The sequence below is a fragment of the Macrobrachium nipponense genome, chromosome 3 (genome assembly GCF_015104395.2).
Source record: "Macrobrachium nipponense isolate FS-2020 chromosome 3, ASM1510439v2, whole genome shotgun sequence".
NCBI classification, from domain to species: domain Eukaryota; kingdom Metazoa; phylum Arthropoda; class Malacostraca; order Decapoda; family Palaemonidae; genus Macrobrachium; species Macrobrachium nipponense.
Window position 1 is genome coordinate 108,057,915 of NC_087202.1, and position 18,824 is coordinate 108,076,738.

Below are 18,824 nucleotides of genomic sequence, written 5' to 3' on the forward strand. Positions count from 1 at the left end.
ACGGATCAGGAAATTAATTCCATTAATAACCACTTCAAAGCAGGTTTCTATCCAGTAATACTCTAAATTTGGTACAAGTTTATTCAGGAAAGACCTGCTCTTTCTGTATATAACGAAAAATCAGTGAAAATTATGTAGTATACTAATTAATGCATTCACATACTCGCCTATTCAGCATTATTAGATTGTTATCCTTTGTTTGACGAACTGTTCTAGATAATAGTGTATTTTATATTATCTTGTAATAGCTGCAAAAACCATTAACCATCATTAACTTGCTTTTATTTTACGCAAATCATTTAAGCAAATGTACACATATGTCAGGTATACATGCTGCTTAAAATATTATTTCCCCGAAGAGACCTGATGGATTAAAACGCTCTCTCTCTCTCTCTCTCTCTCTCTCTCTCTCTCTCTCTCTCTCTCTCTCTCTCTCTCTCTCTCTCTCTCTCTCTCTCTCTCTCTCTCTCTCAAATTAGTGGAGTCTAAAAGTGATTGCTATATGAAAGTGTTACAAGCAAGTGATTGGTAGAGCGATAGATTGGCTAAACTGTCGTCATTCGGAGGATAGGAACATGAAGAAATTGGCGGCTATTTGAAATGGAAAATGTACTGGAAAGGAAGGTCTTAACACTATCACACTCAACCCTTCAGACTCCACTTATGCTATGCAAATCATATACTATAGCCGATTCTACTTTTACCACTCATCGATATTCAACAATCATGCCTCATTTGACGGAAAGTTGGCTCAACAATACTCTCTCTCTCTCTCTCTCTCTCTCACACGCACACACACACACACACACACACACTTCAACTTCTGTAAACGTCTCACTTGTCTTCCAAACCTTTTGGAAAGACTCGGCTACTTCCATTACTTCATTTACTCCACGAATTTAAGTATATCTTAGTTTAATCAGACAACGGAGCTGCTTAACAGCTCTCCTATGGCAGGCCAAAAGGATTAGATTTATTTTATGTGACTAGGAACCAATTAGTTACTTAGCACCGGGATCTGCTGCTTATTGTGGGATCCGAACCACATGATATCGAGAAATGAAATTCTAATCACCAGAAATAAATTCTTGTTTCCGCACTGGCAGCAGCCGGGAGCGAACTCGGACTACCAGGTTGATAGGCGGGTACGCAAACAACTCGTCCAATGAGGAACTCTCTATTTACTCCACGAATGGCATCATCTCTCATCGTACCACCTTTCATTACATTCAAAACAGCAACCAGAAGTTTGTCGAAAGAGTAACTTCGAAGTTTACAACTTAACCCAACAATTCAACCCAAGGCTTGTACTAACATAACCTAAATGAACCAATCTTAACAGTTCATAAACTAGCGATGATATCCGAGAAGGTAAACATGGAAAGCAACAGTGGCATGAGGGTACTCTCTTTCCTTTTCGTAGTATCACCTTCCTTAAGTTTGTTGTTTATCACCTTGTCCAATCACCCCTGATCTCGAAATCCATCGTTCCAACTCCCGCCGAATAATTAGCAATCCCTAGTATTATTATCAGGTAGTTCAAAGAAACTGCGTCAAATCTGCCCTCAGGCTCTTCATAATTTTATATCGGGTATTGATTTGACATTATTAATCATTTTACACAATTCATCTTTACTATAGTAGATTCACATCAACCGTGCATTTGATGTCTAGGCCAGTCCCTTACGACGCTCCTGATTGGCTATTGATAAGCCAATCTCAGGGCTGGAAACTCTCAGTCTCTCTCGAGAGTTCACATAGGCAGGATGTATGTTCCACCCCTACTGAGAGGTGCTTTTGAAAGACAGATCCTTCCCATGTAAACTCTCTCGAGAGAGTGAGTTTCCAGCCCCGTGATTGGCTTATCAACAGCCAATCGGGAGTGTCGTAAGGGACTGGCCTAGGCATCAAATGCACGGTTGATGTGAATCTACTACAGGATCAGTTGGACATCCTCCTAAATTAACACATGTTACCTGGACACACGCAATGCCGTATGCAATCTATTTTGTTATGTAGCATGAATTTTGTCGGGTTAGTATTTTGGGAAAGGATGCCGACCCACTAAGGAATTTATTAATATATGTGAAAAAATATTTCGCTGGCTTTCAAGATGTGTTGCAATGAAACTGCATTATCTACATGACAATTTCATTGCATCGACATTTTACAAACGAAATTTTGGACAAATCATTTTGATTCCAATTTACAAAAAGCTGAAATGTATGTATGTAGGTATGTATGTATTTTACATACATTCATATATTTCAGCTTTTTATAAATTGGAATCGAAATGAACTGCCAAAATTTCAGCTTGTAAAATGTTTATGCAACTGTATATATATATATATATATATATATATATATATATATATATATATATATATATATATATATATATATATATCCACTTGTAACAACAAAATGCATAGTTTAGATGCAAATGTAATAAGCAGCTTTCCAACAGTAAGTGCTGTGTGTGTGACCGTGTAAAAAAGGGAAACACCCGAGGTATTGTTTTTCTAGTTTCTGTTTTCAGTTTCCCGCTGCCTCTTCTAAAAGTAAGTCCTGATAATTTTATGTATGTTTAAACAAAATTGTTTTATTTATTCAACATTTAATATACCTCATTAAAAATGCTGGACCAGGATCAAGCTATAAATGTTATTGGCGCAAAATAAACCTGCTTTTCAATAATTCCCGCTAGTTAAAAATGATTTTTATCTAACCCAGTCGAGTGTGAAAATCGATACATATTTACAAACAAACCCTAAAACGAAAATACTTGCCGATTCATAATCAGGGCGATGTGTGCAAGAGGAAAAAATGTTACCCGATATTACCTGGGAATTAGCTTTACATTAGAGCGCGAAAAAATTATTTTTGAAACTTTATCTAAATGCAATGGAAATAGATTCCTTTTATCTATAACTCTGACTTTTCGACAGTGTTCTAATTACGACTAACTATGCCTGTAAGATATTCCTAGTCCAGTAGATGTATATATCATTCGGATATTTTGCCATTACCCAGTGATGTTTCATTGGAACGTTACACTGTGGTTCCCTATGAAGTGGATATACACCAGTCCAGTTAAAATATGGTGCGTAATATTTTGCCTTTTTGGTAACCGTAAGCATTAAGCTACAAATGTCTCTTAGTATTCAATTCGCTCTACCTCGGAAATAATTTATTTTCATATATGTTAACAGAAAGGAAATTTTTTAGTTGATAACAAGTTCGAAGTAGAGCGAATTGGATATTAAGGGGTATTTGTAGCTTAATGCTTGTATTGAATCAAGGTGATGCGATAAAATTTCCTTTCTATATATATATATATATATATATTTATCTATATATATTATTGTCATATATAATCATACATACTATATATATAGATATGTATAAAATATAAATATATATATAGATATATAGGTATATATATATACCATATATATCATATATAGATATATATACATAAAATTGTTCAACGAATAAGTTCTGCTACCTCAGCAGCATTCAAACTTGCGGACTTTTTGTTTTATGTCTAATTCAGGTTAAGCACTTAGAATCGAAATAAAAAATCCCATTCCCATTTACATCTTAAGTACATCATCTATCATAAATATATCTTTTGTCAACTACCTCCACACAAACACACACATTCATATTCTCTTTAGTTTAGTATTTTGATTCTTTACAGAATTCCCGTTTCATGAAAATAAAGAACTGGAGGCAAACCACATTTCCAAGGCGTTTGGTAATTATTCGTTTGTTTAATAGTGTTATAGGATTTTTAAAAAATTTAGATTCAGCACTGGAACCAAGTCATACTCGATCGACCACCAAGTAAAATCATGGCGTTTAATGAAGGTTGGAAACCGGAAAGTTTCCTCACTGAATTACAAAATTTTTAGGTAATAGGAGAAAAAACACTAAAGCTATACAATAATCGTCTTGGACACAAGAGATTTGTGTTTTAAGAATTATTTTCTACGTTCCTTCATCATAGAAACGTCATGTCATTATGTTATATTTATTTCTTGATCATCAATCGCTAATTGAATGCTCTTGCTCATTACAACACAGTCATCCGATTATCATTTATTTCTGTGCGCGTCTGTTTGAGTAATACAAATTTATTAATAAAATAGAATGGCTGTCTAGTTCGAAAACAGACCTTCCTCATTATGAAACACGACTCGATGTTTGGTTTACTTATTTTTACATCTGGTGCTGTCCATGAACTGCAGGTAAGCATTCGATTGATATAAATGTTGTAACAAATTTCATGGCATCGTGTACAGCGACGAACATTGTTGAAACGAAAAAGCACAGTAAACATGAGAATGACCAGTCCTTTCAAAATATTTAATTTAAACTTATACTCGCGCGTGGATTTATTTTCTCGGGTACGGAAGGAAGAATAACCGAATGGCTCTAATAGTTACAAACAGCATTCTATAAGTCCACAAACGCGAGGTCCCCGAGTACCAAACTCAATTTGAATTCCATGACATCTCATTTCCTTTAGTCTTCTAGTTTCCCATTTGCTTCCAGATGACTGACTGAACGGAGCGTTTCTGGCGGCTTCGGGCTCATTTCATTCGGCAACTTTTGTTCCGTTGCATCTTCACACTTGGCTTCTGTGCAGACGCTTTTCACGCTTCCTGCTTTCGCGTCCCTTGGCGCTATTTTCTGCTCCACTAAATATGAGCTCGTTTTTATTGTTATTACCACTCCATCGCTTCTCTGTTTGTATTTTCATTACAGGTCAAACAAAGATTCTGCTGGTCCTCACGGCTTCCCACAATATAACCCCGCCGTCTTCTAACGTATTCTTTGTTTTTAATGATCAAACAGCTCTGTCTAAATGATTGTTTTCATTCGAGTCTCTCCAGTCAACAATATTTCATCATTAAATTGTGCTAATTTGGGACGGTTTTCGATACCACACGTGCCATGGCACTTCCAAGAACAGACGATTCATGCTTTTGTCTTGCCTCATATTTCCTTCATATTTGTCGTTTATAATTTAAAGATGTTTTATATCCCTTTTGGACTTGACCTTTTCCATGAGATGCCAAGTAAGAATGGTCTAAAAAGAGTTTGTGAATACCTTTTTCTTTTTATTCATCTGATCACCAGTTATATTGATTTCTAGTTCATTTACTAAATAATAGGAAACTTGAATATCAACTTTCACTTTGATTGTTTTCCCCTTTTCCAGAGTTTGATTATTAAATGTAGCATTCCAAAGCTTCCTAAGACCTCTAGTGAATGCTATGATTCTTCATAAAACGTAACCTCTCCCTTTCAGCAAAATAATCTTATTTCTGTATAATAGCTTAAGTAACATCATAATCATCCAAGAACGCTGAAGACCTTTGATAGTATCATCAGTAATAAATGCCTCAGCATTCCAATAATGGGGGAAAAATGTCCCAAAAACCATCAAATATAGTTCTGTAAGGAAATATTCAAAGAATCCACTTGTCCTGAAACTTTGAGAATTGTGTGGAATCTGGGTTTCCTGGAACCATGAGTGGATTAACGTTCAGCAGAAAGATGCCGTTACTGATATTCAGAGGAACCATGTCAATTTCAGTGTTTTGAATTAGAAAAAGCCATGAAAGCTTTTACACATACTGGAATCACAGACCCACTTATATGTATGAATCCAAGCTCCTTCGCTTGAGAGCTACACTTTGTTGTAACTTCTGTTCAGGAACTTGTCACCACCCAACTTCCTAATCTTCCATTCAGTATTCGTTTTACTTCCTGAAAGCCTTCACTTTCATAATCGTACATTAAGAGCCACCGGATTCAGATATTTCTCTTACTTTATATATATATATATATATATATAATATCTATATATATTATATATATATATATATTATATATATATATACAATATATATATATATATATATATATATACACACACACACACACACACTAGCTGACCAACCCGACGTTGCCCAGGAAAACTTCTGAATGACAACCGATACTAAAACTCTCTCTCTCTCTCTCTCTCGTCTCTCTCTCTCTCTCTCTCTCTCTTCTCTCTCTCTCTCTCTCTCTCTTGTACCTTCAGGGAATGAAATATCATATTTCTAACTTATCTGTTAACAGCCAAACTGACAGGACTCACGTTTATGGAAGTCTGTCATCTCAAGACATGAATATGGCACAATATTTCGCCAAAAAATAGGTAAGTACCTCAATACAATCACTCAATAAACAAACAGTTTGCTCTCCTGTTACGTTGCTCCTTGCTTCATACATTTTCCCGTGTTTGTAATTCGATCTGTCGAGAATTTCCCCGAAGTCATTCGTCAATATTTGACTTTGATGGATAACTTCGCCGTAGTTGCCGGTCAGGACTAATGGTCTCAGACTTTGACAAAATAGCTGACTTTATCATTTCTCATACTTAAGAAATCTCACGGGCACTGCAGTTTCTTATTAAGAATGAATGCTAGTGGAGCAATGTAAATGCAATAATAAGAGTATAATCTGAAAGCAGAAGCAAGGTGAAGTGAAAAAAATCATATTAATGAATGTGTATATATATATATATATATATATATATATATATATATATATATATATATATATATATATATCACTAACTATACTTTTTTATCTCCCATTTTAGCTTCACGGATTATTTCACTTATGTACCGCACTCCATGGTGATGGCAACTATTTATGCAAGTACATGATTTCACATGCATATGAAAGCTTTCAAATCCATTCATAATATGAATGGATTTGAATACATTCATATGCTTTACCATTATTTCGGTAGATGGAACTATTCACATGGAACAAGCACACAGGGGCTATTGGCTTCAAATTTCAAGCTTCCAATGAATGTTGGTTTCAACCTCCCACCGCAGACCCGACACTGCAGCAGTAACTGATCATAATACAGAATACCTTTATCTGATTGTCACATTCAACATCCACTCGACTTTTCCGTAAAAGAAAATTGGCTCAATAATCCTTATAAACATTACCTATGTAACTTTAAAAAATAATTCAAGTCTCTTCCAGTCTTTCATAAACACTACACAACCTTTCTTACTTCACCTCTTCTGTGGCCAACCTGTTACCTAATCCCTGCATTAAGTTATATTTACTCCCAAAACTAATTACGAATCAGCTGCCTCCATTCTTACACCATCCTTGATAATATTTATTGCTCTATCTTCCTTATTTCCTTTTAACCTCATCACCTTACTCTTGATAACATTTAATCTCAATTCACTCATCATGCATGCACTCAAACGCTTACTAGTTTCTGCAGTTGAGCTTCCTTTTCCCAATCAGATCTGTATCACCATATCATCAATCATTTCACACTCCACTGAGGTCTCATTTTAGTATCGCTCAGACATTAATCTCCTTTCTTCGAATTTATGAACTACTCCATCCACAAAGATATTCGACAGCCATGGGACCATTACACACCACTGTCTTGTCTCAAACCTATGGTGATGCCACAACAATGGCTCTCATGCCTACATATTCCATCATACGCTTAATTTTCATCGTTGAGGTTCTTAATTTTTTTCGGTAAATTATCTTTAATTTATTGAGATTCTCAACACCCTCCACATTGCCTCCCTGCGATTTCTGTCAAAAGCTGCATGTATGTCACAATCAGTTTCTTCCATTTACTTTCAAATGTCTCTTCTAACTGTTTCATAACCTCAGTCCTGTATGCTTGCTTCTGTATGTAAAGGTCATAAACAGTGAAATCCACTAGATGCAATTTTGGAGCAAGTCAATTGGTACGAGGCTGATAGCCCCATGCCTTGTTAACGGATGTTCAAGGGATTATTTGCTGGGGGCATCAGGGCATGCAGATATAACCTACTTAACAATTGACCAGTTTAACTAGGCTGAGTGAAAGACGCACTGAAAATAGTGATGACACACTGTAATTAAAACGACACGTGCACGCTCTTACCGGATTCAGTAGGTTGGCTGGTATTGCTGGGAGACGACACCACCATTGCTAGGCAAGACAGCTGTAGAAGCATACGAATCCACCCACAGTAGTAACTGTATTTGGTCATCTGGGGAAGTAAGAGAAAAGACTTCAATGTTATGATTAAAGAAAAAGGAAGCAAAATAGTCGTTCTCAACTCCTCATGCAACCCTACAGTTATTTCTTTTAGGTTCTGTATTCTCACTAGTTTATTTCATAGATACAAATGCAATGAAATCACCACTGCTCCTGAACTATTTTGGTGATATCTTCCGAGTTATGACTGACATGGGCGGCTTTACAACTTAGAACAGTGTATCAAAGGTGTAAAGGGATTTTCCTTGGTCTAATGCCATTTCTCCCAAAATGGACGTAGACCTCAGGTACTAATGCTGATCCAAAAGGTAAGGCCACTGAACAAGAGGATTTGCCGGACCTTCCAAGCCTTTTATTTAAATGCAATGGAGCTTAATGATCAGCTTTCCGACCCCTATATAGTAGGTAGCTTCTACTATGTATTTGTCTTACCTTCCTTCCAGTGACATCTGAATTAATACCGTTCTGATCATTTCATCTTTTATGTCTCACCGTAGAAGCAAACAACTTCGGCACATTTTCACCATTTTTCTCTGTTTAGTCATCTTTTCAAAAACTCTTCACATCTCGATGAGTCTCATCCTTTTACTCTTTTTTCCCCACCGTTATCCTTACATTAAGGTGTCGATTGCCTGATGCGCCTTCTCCACTGCCTTCTATCAAAGGCATCATCCTCCACCAAACCTCCTCTCTCCATATCTTCCTTCACCTTATCTCGCCATCTCATTCCCTGTCTCCCTCTCGATCTTCTTCCTCTAACAGGTTCTTCCCAAACCCTCTTCACTCCCTCGTCATCCATCCATCAACACATGCCCATACCATCTCCATCGTGACTCTCTTATCACCTCTGTAATCTTTATTAAGCCTGCCCTTCTTCTAACTTTACATTCCCAAAAACTGCAGACAATGTCTCATCGCTGTTTTATTTCTGTTTTATATGTAATTCAAAATGAGTTCCCATAGATACACATCGTCAGCAGACTCCCAGACGAGCTTCATGTTCCACGCGTTCTATAATTTATATATATGTATACATATATAAATTATATATATACATATAAATTATTTATATATATGTATATATATAAATAAGGATATATATATATACATATATAGATATATATATATATATATATATATATATATATATATATATATATATATAATTGCATATATATATCCTCATTCAATACGTCTGCTCTTATATACTCCGACTCCACTTTCATCCGTTTCCATAATGTGCGGTGGTCGATTTTGTCAGAAGCCCACCATATTTAAAAGTAAATTGAATTTCTGAGAAGTTTAGAACCCAACCATCAAGTTTCTTAAAAGAAACTTTATCCATATAACCCTCTTCCATAATTAAATACATTCACCCAGTCACCCGACTCATATTTCGTTTAAAAACCTTACTTGAATGTTAAAAGATACGTTATGCAATGATAATTGTTCTGTAGTTGTAATTACTATACTGTCTCAAATTCCAATTGTGACCTTGTAAAAAAACCAGGAAAGATGAAAATCAATCATTTCGCACCTCTTGCAAACAATCACTTAAAGGGACATGACTGAACCAGTCTAGTCAGTATATGAATTATAGTCTCCAAAACAACTATGGAATTCTAAACTATTCATCTCCGATATCTAGGGTGAATATATTGTGAATATATCATAACTGCATTATTGTATTTTATTCACCTCTAATATTTTTTCCCTAAACAATTTCAATGATTCATGTTCACCCTCAATCTTCATTTCTCAATGATTTCGAGATTTACTCTTTCACCTGTCCCTCTGGCACCTCTTTAGTCCCTTCATACATTGAACATTCACTCTACAAAGTCAGAACATTTGCTTTTCAGTGCAATTTGTCTAGTTTTGTAGGTGCAGTTTTGGACGCTGGGTGGTGTTTTTTTTTTTTTTTTTTTTTTTTTTTTTTTTTTTTTTTTTTTTTTTTTTGTATTTCTTTTTTTTTTTTTTTTTTGTATGAATATGTTATTTTTATTGATGACAGGACAGTTTACACTTGTATTCATGGTCCCTTTTCTTTCAAAACTGATGCCTCTTGTGTTTACTTCATGAAAGCAGTATTTTTTTTTTTTTCGCAAATTTTATTGTTCCCTGCATATTCCACTAAATAAAGTTTAGGGAGAGAGAGAGAGAGAGAGAGAGAGAGAGAGAGAGAGAGAGAGAGAGAGAGAGAGAGAGCGTTTCTTTCCTTTTTCTATCTTTTTACAATCCCATCCAAAATCATCATTCATTCTTGCCAGCAGACAGTGAACAGTTAAAAAACTGAAAAATTTAACGAAATGATAAAGAAGTCTTTATATCAACATTTTGAGAAAGAAATGAAATTGCGTGTGTGTGTGTGCGTGTGTGTACCACATGTCTGCTGCCGCCCAGTTGAATCCACATCAGCTGCAACGAAGTTGACTTCCAGGAAAATGTCCGTCTTTCGTTTCCAGCAAATTTCTACGGATAGACTAACGAGTTAAACTGGAAGCACAATTGTTTTACCAGATTACTTCCTGGCGTCTCCATTTCAATCCTCGTTTCACTGTTTATAATTACAGTGATCCAGTTCCGTTATATAACGCATTACAATCTCCATTTCAATGTTTATAATTACAGTAATCCAGTTCAGTTATATAACGCATTACAATCTCCATTTAAATGTTTATAATTACAGTAATCCAGTTCAATTATATAACGCATTATAATCTCCATTTCAATGTTTATAATTGCAGTAATCCAGTTCAGCTAATAACGCATTAAAATCCCCATTTCAGTTTTTATAATTACAGTAATCAATTTCAGTTACATAACGCGTAGACGAAGCATAGATCAAACGCAATCTAAAGTTTTCTTTGAAAACCGTACCGACACGATTATACATCTAATTGAAAATTGTTTTAAATTGCCTTTCCATTTGACTGATTAATTATAGGATATGAGTTCAGATATCGCTCGGTACTCATGCGTTTCACAGAGAGGGAATGTCAATTCATAGTACCGAATTTGAGGGGAAAATCATTCCTTTGATATGCCGAACTAAAAACATGATAGCGTACAATGTGTTACCTCCATGCCATATAGGAATATATTGCATCAACCTTCTCGTTGATGTTCATAGCTCCTTTCCTTAAAATGACCAACCACTAAATACATAGTGGCAGAGATGCCACACTCAATTTATTAATGATTCTTACCAATGCACCCGACTCCATAGGCTGTCACATAACTTGAGCATTCTAAGAGGGACGGCAACGAGGATTTCTTCCTTTTGGTCATTATATCATTGGCATTTGATGATGAAAGGTTCCTAGAAAGTTGTTAATATCCTTGCAGTAACTAATTCTTCAGAAATGGTAATGTTAGTGTAGTATTAACTATGGTCTTCCAGGGATCCTTACAGTTCACTAAATTTCATGATTGATGCTTTTCCTCTTTTTTGAGAACTACACATACAAACACACGAATATGCATGTATGTATGTGTGTGTGTGTATGTTATGTTATTTATAGCATATATATATATATATATATATATATATATATATATATATAAATATATATATATATATAAATGTGTGTGTAGTTCTAAATGAAGAGGAAAACACACACATACAAACACGCACACATATATATGTGCATGTATGTGTGTTTTCCTCTTTATTTAAAACTACACACACCCATACGTATATACAGACATACGTGTGTTTGTTTGTGTTAGTTCTCAAAAACGAGGAAAACCATCAATCAGGAAATGTAGCAATCATTAAGGATCCCTGGAAGACCATGGTTAATACTGCAATAACATTATCATGTCTGAAAAATTAGTTACTGCAAGGATATTTCCTACTTTTTAGGAACCTTTCATCATTAAATGCCAGTCATAATACTATATAATGACTAAACTTAAGAAATCCTCGTAATTTTTATGTTACAGATCATTGCTGTCCATCTCAGAATACTCAAGTTATGTGACAACCTATGGAGTCGGGTGCATTAGCAAGTTATTAATAAATTGAGTAAAGCTTCTCTAGCACAATGTGTTTTGTGATTGGTCATCTTAAGATTTATGAAATGTCAGAACAATTTTACGAAGCGGTGTACACAGAGGTTTATGAACTCAATACAGTCGGCAGTAGTATATATATATCATAGACACCATGATGAAGGTCACGGGTAAATTTGCATATAATAATGGAATATTCGGATAAACCACTGATAAAAAGTTTTGTCAAAAGTCTATCTCTGAAAAAAATCATAAAGATTGGAACTATGCAATAGAAGTACGCTTATGTTATTCACTCAAAAAAGGACATAAAAACAGGCAGAGATTTATCATAATACGGTAAGAAAATAAATGGAAAAAGTTAAAAAAATTTTAATCATAGGCAATTATTTTAAAAGTTTTTACAAATCGGAAATGAAAACAGTTCCTGTAAAAATTATGATGTGATTTAAAGAGGATGTAGGAGACAAAATGACAAGAAAGAAATTTTGGGCGCGCCTTGGATCAATTCACACGGAAGAAAAATGAGGTTATGAGGCAAAATTCAGTGCCTGCTGAATTATATATTCCGTATTTGTCAATACCTCCGGGTCGAGCGAAATTTCATCACTTTTTTCGACAATTCCTGTCAACCAGATATACTTGCCTGAACTGTCGTTGAAGTTTGATCTATCTATAATAATATAATCCGAATGGATCGTTCTTGTTCGTCCACCCCTGGTGGGTGCAGAGTAGGTAGGGGTTCAGGTGGGTAGGGGAGACATGACGGGCAGCGCCGGATTCCAGCGCATCGTAGCGAGTGCCATCAAGCTCGTATTATAAATATTGGCCAATATTAGATTTTATTAATTATATCGATGGTACAAGATTAAGGCAGCATAACAGTCTCTGCAATATTCATGACTTGTTATATAAAGCAGAAACCTCTGCAAAATATTTAACTAGAATTTGGTACCTACCTCTACCTAGCATATATACTCTTGAGCTCCACAGAAATGAAGTCCATTCCATTCAGACAGCTTATCTACTACATCTACCAGAAACTTCTACTTCGTACTCTTTTGCCTTTCAAACACTCAGAATTATAAAGCACTTTTACCAATATATCCACTTCCAGTATTCCCACCTGACCAGAGTACATAGTAAAATACTCATCCATCACTCCACTCATACCAACTTCTTTCCTCTTTGCCATATTTCCTCATTTCTCGCCCATTAAAGTCTTCTTCATTCAAGTAAACTAAATTATCAACATGAATTATTCATCTCAATTCGAATGCCCTCAAGGGGAATTGGCATCACGGGCATTCTTCATCCTAACAATCCTTCCTCACTTCCAGACCTTTCGTGGAGCTGTTGCTGTTGTCCTCCCATGCAATGTTGCAACATGAATATGTACATTAGTGATTTTATCATACATACACACACACACAATTATATATATGTATATATATATATATATATATATATATGTATGTATGTATGTATGTATGTATGTATGTATGTATGTATGTATGTATGTGTGTGTATATCACTGAAAGGGGTGGCGCCAGTTTACCTTAGTGGCCAATTTACCTCAGTAGCTAACATTCTGAAGACCAATTTACATCAGTAGCTGACATTCTTAAGATCAATTTACCTCAGTAGTTCACATGCTTAAGACCAATCTACCTCACTAACATTCTCTGAAGACCAATTTACCTTAGTAGCTGACATTCTTAAGACCAATCTACCTCACTGATATTCTAAGACCTCATTTACGCGTCAGTGGCTAACAGTCTGAAGACCAATGTAACCTTAGTAGCTGACATTCCTTTAAGACCAATCTACCTCACTGATATTCTAAAGACCTATTTACGTCAGTGGCTAACATTCTGAAGACCAATTAACCTCACTGACATTCTAAAGACCATTTACCTCAGTACCTAACATTCTTAAGAACAATTTACCTCAGTAGCTAACATTCTGAAGATCATTTACATCATATTCTGATATCTTAAGAAACTATTTACCTATAGCTGACATTCTAAGACTATTTGCATCAGTACAGCTCAAGACTCTTTACATCAAGAGCTGACATTTCAAGGGATCATTTCATCAGTAGCTACTTTCTTAAGACTCATTTTCATCAGTAGCTGACATCTTAACTCATGTTGCAGTCTGACATTCTTCCAGAAACTCATTTACATCAGTGACTTTAAGACTCAATTACATCAGAACGACATTCTTAAGACTCATTTCTCAATAGCTGAATTCTTAAGACTCATTTGCATCAGTAGCTGACATTCTCAAGACTCATTTGCATCAATAGCTGACATTCTCAAGACACATTTACATCAGTAGCTGACATTCTCAAGACTCATTTACATCAGTAGCTGACATTCTTAAGACTCATTTGCATCAGTAGCTGACATTCTCAAGGACTCATGCATCTTAGCTGACATTCTCAAGACTCATTTACATCAGTAGCTGACATTCTCGCAGACATCTTTACATCAGTAGCTGACATCAAGACTCATTGCCATCAGTAGCTGACATTCTCAAGACACATTTAACATAGAGCTGACATTCTCAGATCATTTACATCAGTACTGACTTCTCAAGACTCATTTACATCAGTAGCTGACATTCTAAAGACTCATCGTTAGCTACATTCTTAAGACTATTTACCTCAGTCGCTGACATTCTTAAGACTTCATTTACATCAGTAGTGACTTCCCAAGCATGATTAAGTAGCTGATGCTTAAGACTCATTTACATCAGTAGCTGACATTCTCAAGACACATTTACATCAGTAGCTGACTTTCTCCAGACTCATTTACATCAGTAGCTGACATTCTCAAGACGCATCTACAATCAGTAGACTGACAGATTTCTTAAGGGACTCAGTTTAACCTCCTTAGCTGAACATTCTCAAGACTCACTTTACATCAAGTAGCTGACATTCTTAAGGACTCATTTTACAATCAGTAGCTGACCTATTCTCTCAAGACTCAATTACATCAGTAGCTGACATTCTTAAGACTCATTTGCATCAGTAGCTGACATTCTCAAGACTCATTTACATCAGCAGCTGACATTCTTAAGACTCATTCACATCAGTAGCTGACGTTCTTAAGACTCATTTACATCAGTAGCTGACATTCTTAAAACTCATTTACATCAGCAGCTAACATTCAGAAGACCCATTTACATCAGTAGCTCACATTCTTATGAACTTAGCAGGGAGGTGAGCGCTGCTGAAAGGCACAGACAGATTCACTTCGAAATCAAGCGAAATCCGACTTCACTCGCGTCACAAAATCTGCCACTTTGGTGGAAATGCCTCAAGGACTCGAGATGACGCTCGACTGGAAACTAATTAGGAAAGAGAAATGGTATTAAAAATGTCACAGGGACCTGATTAAAGTGCGTGATAACTTCTGTTATTCACAATGATCATATCAATACAGAGCAAAAGACTCGATAACATGTGTATACTTGGAATTTTCATGAGCAGTTGTGAAACTGTCAGAAAATACTATTAAAAAATTCACTGTTTTAATTACATTACAGACGAATATAAATCGAATTCCCTCCCCACACGAGAGAGAGAGAGAGAGAGAGAGAGAGAGAGAATTTTATTGACTACGAATGACCGATTTTAAATCTCCTGATGTCAATACCGAACGAAATTCCATTTTTCTCCATTACCATATTCGATTTGTACGAATTCTTCATTTAAATTCTTACAAACACATCTTGTCGATATTTCTGCTGGTTTTATAGTCTGCTCTACGTATATCACCGACAATACAATATTCATAATCAATATTTCAAATAGGTATTCTTTTGTTTTATATTTGGAAACTGTTTCAAGTAGGACTGTACAACATTTATGTTATCTTGGTTTAGTTGGTTTGACAAAACATAACTTGTACATGAATTTATTAAGTAACAATGCGTGGTCCGACCTCCAGCTTACTCGGGACGCGCACAAGACTTTCCCCTCACGCATAAGTTGTACACATTACATTCCTAGCTTTTAACGTAACTAAAAACGTGCTAAAATCTACATTGAAATAGAGCCTTGTCTCACCAACGAAAATTAAAATAAATCTGCTATTTTCTATTAGAAAGAATTTTTCTGTACTGTTTAACATGCACATTATTTATCTGTTACAGTTTCATTCTAATAAATAAATCATAAATATCCTATCCAAAAATTTCTGTATCTTTAACTCGACGCCAAACACCTTTTGCAGACCTATTAAGGCTCTTCCAAAGACCTTTCCTAAACCCCCAACAAGAACAGCAACAACAAAGTAGTTTGCAGGGTTATATACTCCCTGAGTAAGCGAAAACCCACAATTATGTATGTGAGAAGGGCTATATTTTTCAAAGTATAGAAACGAATAAAACTTGGAGCATAACGGTCGAGCAAACTGTCTTAAGCTCCCATTTCTATTCATTTTTGTATTTTGAAAACTACTGCCTTGCTCATATACGTAGCAATTGTGGATTTTTACTAACCACACCTTGTTACAGTCTAGTGATGCAAAATAAATGCATGAATTTGTCAAGATTCGGGGAGAGAGAGAGAGAGAGGAGAGAGAGAGAGAGAGAGAGAGAGAGAGAGAGAGAGAGAGAGAGAGAGAGTGACTAATTTTCTGCAGCCGGTTTCCAAAACTGCTGCATTTTTTCGACAATAGTAATGTAGCTTCCGAGTAATTAATCCGAAGAAAAAATTGGTGGAAATATTCGCTAGTTCCCTCTTACCAAAATTATGGCCCTGAAAATATTGTCAGTGGCGTAGACTTCGAACAAAAATGATTAGGTTATTCTGGTATATATAAGTAGGTTTCACGAAAATACGAAACAAATAATAATAATCTATGATATAAATTACAATACATATATACAACGTTTTTTAATGTAACTACTCTCTACACCGTAAGGCTGTACAGTTTGTGTGTGTGTGTGTGTGTGTGCATGTATGTATATGTGTATGTATATATATATATATATATATATATATATATAGTATTATATATATATGTATATGCATATATATATATATATTATATATATATATATATACACACACATATATATATACATACATATATATATATATATATATATATATATATATATTATATATATATATATATATACAAGCCAGAATTAACCAATTACTAACTTGGACTTAGTTTCAGGACAAACTTCAGTTTCATCATGGTCACAAAATCTTCATTAATATCAAATGAACATATACATGCGTTTCTCGAGTATGAAATCCATACGAATTTCGCTGGGGCGTACTGAACATGTTATGTTCTACACATTCCAATATGTGTCATGTTCCACGACAACTAGTTACCACACGTGCGTGGCATCAGGTATTACCCGCGGCTATCTTCCTCCGGAACTCTATTAGTGTCTCTACTGGAAACTATATATTCACGTATATTTAAATATACCCATTTATCTATCTATCTATCTATCTATGCCTCATTGCACAGTGGTTTTTATAAATAACAAACTTTGTATTACTGGAATGGCAATTCATTGTAGTATTGAATAGTGTGAAATTTGCACACACACGGTATATATATATATATATATAATATAGTATATATATATATATATATATATACATATATATATATATATGTGTGTGTGTGTGTGTGTGTGTGTGTGTGTCTGTGTGTGTGTCCTAAATGGGATTTGGTAAACACATTATTGGTATTATATCAGATTTCTTTATAAGCTTTTATTTGCTTGCATTTTTGAAAACTCGTAAATGCATCATTAACCGTATCGTTTGTTGGTAAATAAGATATATCTCTAAAGATATACATATAAGGTGGTACAACAGATTTGTTGTGTTAAATGCTGTTCCCGTTGTTATCATTATAAAAATCCTTCTTACTGCTCTTAATGGTTTGTCTGAAACATTACGAGTAAATACCGATTTTTTTTTTCTCCTGTATTTCAGAATAACATACACAATAAAATACAAGTATACGTAATGCACTTAACAATAGAAGACATGAAAACTGATATCTGTGACCAGACATTAATGCATAGATTTGAAAAACCTTGATTACCTCTATGTAGTCAGCAATAAAAAATGGTAAGCTGCAAAGAGTGTTTTATTTTCACTATAAAATGTTTTGATGGCATTGGCTTATTGTATCTACCATTAAAGAAGTTAACAGTTTGTTCGCAGAAGAAATATAATCTGTCCTCAGCACATATAAACCTAAATATATATTTCTGCTCAACATTCGAATATGTAAAAATTATTTGAAACCGAGACAATGGGTTTCCCACAGCCATCAACAGATTTTGAGAGCATTATTTCCCTGAGGCTTCAAGTTTACAGTATTTGAATCATGGTTGAGACAATCTTCACCTATGTATTCTTAAGAGATTTAAAATCCAGACGTCTGCTTGATTTGGCGTCAGAGAAATCGAAAAAAATTTCAGTGGGTAATTTTGCAAATAACATAATTTAGAAAATCACAAGGATAGGACCATTATTGACCTGTGCACAATTTAGCTCAATTATTATGCGATCATCGTTTTAATTTACTTGAGAATTAGATATGTTACCAACCAATGGATAAAGAATATCAGGAAGGTGTTTCTTCCAACTACATGAAGCAGAACTACCGAAGTTACCTATTTGCCTAAAGAGAACATTTCTTTCGCATATCAC

The 18,824-nt window shown here is 35.0% G+C and overlaps 1 protein-coding gene across 5 annotated transcripts in view; it reads right to left on the bottom strand.

Moving 5' to 3' along the window:
* Positions 1-18,824, bottom strand: part of LOC135221949 (uncharacterized) — a 677,814-nt gene that overhangs the window by 182,317 nt on the left and 476,673 nt on the right. For all 5 annotated transcript variants that reach the window (XM_064259991.1, XM_064259992.1, XM_064259993.1 and 2 more), the window contains one exon: positions 7,985-8,093. In XM_064259991.1, coding sequence (XP_064116061.1) covers positions 7,985-8,093 — 109 coding nt within the window. The remainder of the gene's footprint in view (positions 1-7,984; positions 8,094-18,824) is intronic.